Source organism: Camellia sinensis, chromosome 1, assembly GCF_055761805.1.
Source record: "Camellia sinensis isolate YWXY chromosome 1, ASM5576180v1, whole genome shotgun sequence".
NCBI classification, from domain to species: Eukaryota; Viridiplantae; Streptophyta; class Magnoliopsida; order Ericales; family Theaceae; genus Camellia; species Camellia sinensis.
In genome coordinates this window covers 250,025,195-250,029,191 of record NC_138961.1, presented here as the reverse complement: position 1 = coordinate 250,029,191, position 3,997 = coordinate 250,025,195, and the positions used below count along the sequence as shown (strand labels likewise).

Sequence of the window (3,997 nt, the reverse complement as noted above, 5' to 3'; positions counted from 1 at the left end):
TTTTTTTGTGAGAGAAGATTGTAATAATTATGGATTAGATGTGATGTTTTGTTTGTTGTGACTAAAATAGCCTATTTTGTCTTTTGTGACTAAAATAGCCAAAAAAACCCATAAACCAACTTGCCAAACGGAGGCTGAATATATATTCAACAATCTGCACAAAGAAGCATCTCATTTGTGTGCCAAAAATATAATGGTGATACGATAAAGGAATATGTGATCGTGCATATACTAATGTAATGGAAACTAACAAGACTGCCAACGACTAACAATTCATAGAAAACTCTTGTTCACAACACCCAAATGAGGCAAGGAATTATGAGACAGAAGAGCAACAAATGAATATAACAATATGAATATTATCATTATTCAACATTTAAAGATTTTAAGCAATCACAACCAGATATTAAATTTGGCAAGGAATAACAACAGGCCAAACCAGTGTTTGCTGACTTTAGCTTAAATTCATAAACTTGTGTTAGCTTAAATTGATAAAATATCTAGACTTTGCAACACAAATAGCAACCCCACACCTCACCACCATCGCAATGTCCATGAAGAAGAGAACGCCTCGAATATCTTTCCATCTTTGCCAGCAATTCCAGCTTGAAAATGCATTGTGCCAAGTAAATGACACCCCTTTACAAGCAACACGTTATTTCCATAATTTCATCCAACAACACATAAGATACTTCACTTCCACAGGCAATCATTGAATTAATTTCACTGTCCTCTGGCTTTTTCATTACGATGCAAAACCTACATATGTTTGCAACTGTACCAAAAGATAGCCCTTAGTCCCAAACAACGTAGAATCAAACAGCAATTTCCCCTGGCAGGCAAGTATCACTGAAACATACACACATACCCAAATTTTTGTTTCCATATTCTCTCAGTTTTTCCAGAGAGATTTATTGTTTTAACATAAATTTTTGAAATTTTCTTTTGCTTTCTTTTTAAACCCCCCATAGGAGAAACAGAATACATCGAAGCTGAGATCCATCAAATGCATCAATGGAGCAGGTCTCGCAAGCCCAAGCGACAATCGAAGTTGTGATGTTGGTGCTCTTTTCTCTACGTCCATGAGCATTCAAGATATTGCAGGATTCCACGACTTCAACCAAGTACGTACCTGGCTTCCATTTTTGCATAAAAAACATGGACAGCCAATCATGCAGTTCATATCCCATAACTCACAAGCCAAAAAAGCATATACACGACATCAATTTCTTCTAGCCATAAAGGCAAAAATGGTACCTTGCCTGCTGGTGAAAAACAGTGCACTTAGAGTGAGCACCCATCTCTTCCTGCCTATTTTGACATTTCAGAATCTGCTTCCAACAATCCAGACAAAGCAAATCAAGGCAGAATGTCTCCTCATAATCACAGCCATCAACGCAGCACCCACAATGGATACACCGAGGTATACAAATTGTACAAGCCCTACAAGACTGGGTGGATTGATGTTTTCCTTGGCAGCTCTCTGCTGGGCAATCGTAGACTTGTCTGAGTTTTTGGCATTTTGGGCATGCCTCAATGTCAATAGCACGGTCATCGTTACAAGAGAGATACAATTGCCCACCGTGGTAGAACCGTGGTTTGTGGGCACTGGGCTGGCTATGGTTATCTGTACCTAGTAAAGACTTTAATTCTTCAAACTGCTCATCTGTTATACCATAAAGCCCACCAACCCTTATGTGTTTTATTCCAAGCTTTCCTGCTGACTTTAAGGCCTTTAAGTTGCACAAGATACCTTCAACACTAAGTCTCACACATCCTGGCACACTTAGCTGCATGATATGAGAACACAGATTTAGAAAGTGACTTCATAAAGATATTAAATAGGAGTAACCCGTTTTACAAATGAATATAATGTTAAACGATTAAATGACGAGGAACAAAGAGAAAACAGTCCTCAATGAGCATGAATTGGACTTCCAGAGAGCATAACTGCTTGAAAGATACCAGCAGCCATTAATTGCATGATTCTAAGATGTACTACTTCCATGAATTAATAAAGTTAGGCCACCTATGCTGTTGGAAATTTGGCACAACTGATGTTCATACATATAAAGGTTGTATGAACGTCCCATTACAATTGAAACATGCCTTTGTGTTTAATAAAGCTTCTATACATAATTCACATTATGCTATATGGAACAACAACATAACTACATTTATCATGTGTTTGAAACATTGGGACAACTTTATGCACAAAAATAATAAACACAAAATCACAGCGTAAACAAAGTTTTATTTGCTATAATACGAACCTTTGTCAGCCCTGCATTGCGCTCAAGCACACGCCTCAATCCACTATCGGAGATCCTCAAGCACCCCACTAGACTCAAGCATTGAAGAGTGCCTTGAGCCCTGCTAGTTAACTGCAATAGAGCATCATCAGTGATCTTGTCACTTAATGGCTGATCTATGTGAATACTCCTCCACAGAAGAGGATCGTTTTGAACTGCATCACACAAGGATTTGCAAACCCTTTCAATCGACAGAAGGTCCTTCACACCTAGATAACCAAGAGCAAAAAACAAAGCATCATGGGGAGCACCACCATCACCATCACCATCACCATCCGAATGGATTTCAGTGCAACCTTGAAATTCTTTAGCAGCATTGCTGGATACCCAATATTTATCATAGTTGGAGACCCAATATTTATCATAGCTGAAACCCACAAGCTCCTCTTTGTTGTCATCCAACAGAACACCACCATCACATAGTCCAGACTGTAATTCTTTAACAGACCCAATTGACGCCTCTTGGCTCCTCGGATTATCAGCCTCCTGATGGAACTTCACAGCACCATTCCAAACCAAATTCAGTCCCGCAAATACCCGATCCTCTCCCACCTCCACCTCATCTTGATCAGTAACAAACCCAAGAGAATGTAACTCCAAATCATTCTCAATATCCTCAAGCCAACCCCTAATTGCTGTAAGAGTAGTATTCAAACCCATATCAAACGGATCAGAAGGCAACAAATCAAGAATATCATCAGAGACCTTCTCAATTTTCTCCTTTTTGCATTCGTCGGAATTCTCAAATTCCATATTGAATTTCTTGTAATTGCCAAAACCAGCAGAATTCTTATCTGGGCATCCCTCAATTAGGTGCCCATCACCAGAAAACAAGCTCTCTTCCAACGGATGATCCGGAACGACAGAGTTATTTGAAAGATTCAATGCCATTGTTGATCCACCCACCTTAACCAAAAGCAAGAAACACAAACCCTATGACAAAGAGTGGATTACAAAACAACCAAATCAGAACCCTATTACACAAAAAGAACCCTCAATTTTTTGATTGCAAACTAAAACAAAGCACCAAAAGTTCTTTAAAAAACCCAAAAGGGAAGCAAAAAACTAGGGTTCAGGCAACATCAAGAAAATCATAAAAACATGCATACACGCATACAAATGCATCAAATCATGTAGAAAGATTAAAGAGTTAAGAAGAGTACGAGGCAGCAAGAAGATAAAGATGGAATTGAACAACAGACCTGTGATTTGCCAAAGAAGGTGGTTTTCAAAGAATGAAGAGGGCTTGATATAGAGAAACCCTAGATGATGAGAGGTACAAACAAGGCATTATATACAAAGATAATGCTAATATATTAGAGACCTGCGAGTAAAACAACATTCAAATCAGAATTGGAGTGGGAATAGAAAAGAGACGACAAAGAATTTAACCCCAACACAAGTTTGACCAAATTGCAGATATACATATATATACACACACATATATACAGCTATAGATACATATGTGTTTGATACATAATGTAAAACCAGAGAGAGATAGAGATCGAAGACGATTGCTAAATTTAGAGAGAGAGAGAGAGAGAGAGGAGGGTGAAGTGAACGGCGCGTGTGGAGGGAAGAGAAAAGATGTGGCGCGAGCCCTATTTGTCTCTCCTAATAAGGCTATGTTTGGAAGATAAAAATTAAGCACGGAATGTGATTTTCATTTCAAATTGTTTGAATGT

General features: G+C 38.5%; 1 protein-coding gene across 1 annotated transcript; it reads right to left on the bottom strand.

The window, feature by feature from the left end:
- Positions 1 to 339: 339 nt before the first annotated feature.
- On the bottom strand, positions 340 to 3,997 carry LOC114260710 (F-box protein SKIP14-like). Its single transcript, XM_028200875.2, has 3 exons — positions 3,515 to 3,997; positions 2,274 to 3,245; positions 340 to 1,790 (listed from the first exon to the last, which is right to left on the bottom strand). The coding sequence occupies exons 2-3, from the start codon at positions 3,201 to 3,203 to the stop codon at positions 1,233 to 1,235; spliced, it is 1,488 nt and encodes a 495-aa protein (XP_028056676.2). The 5' UTR covers positions 3,204 to 3,245; positions 3,515 to 3,997; the 3' UTR covers positions 340 to 1,232.

Excerpts from the sequence above, each read along its gene's own strand:
- LOC114260710 (XM_028200875.2), bottom strand. The coding sequence starts at position 3,203 with ATGGCATTGAATCTTTCAAATAACTCTGTCGTTCCGGATCATCCGTTG. Across the intron at positions 1,791-2,273 it reads GCAATGCAGGGCTGACAAAG|CTAAGTGTGCCAGGATGTGT; the intron begins GTTCGTATTATA and ends CATATCATGCAG.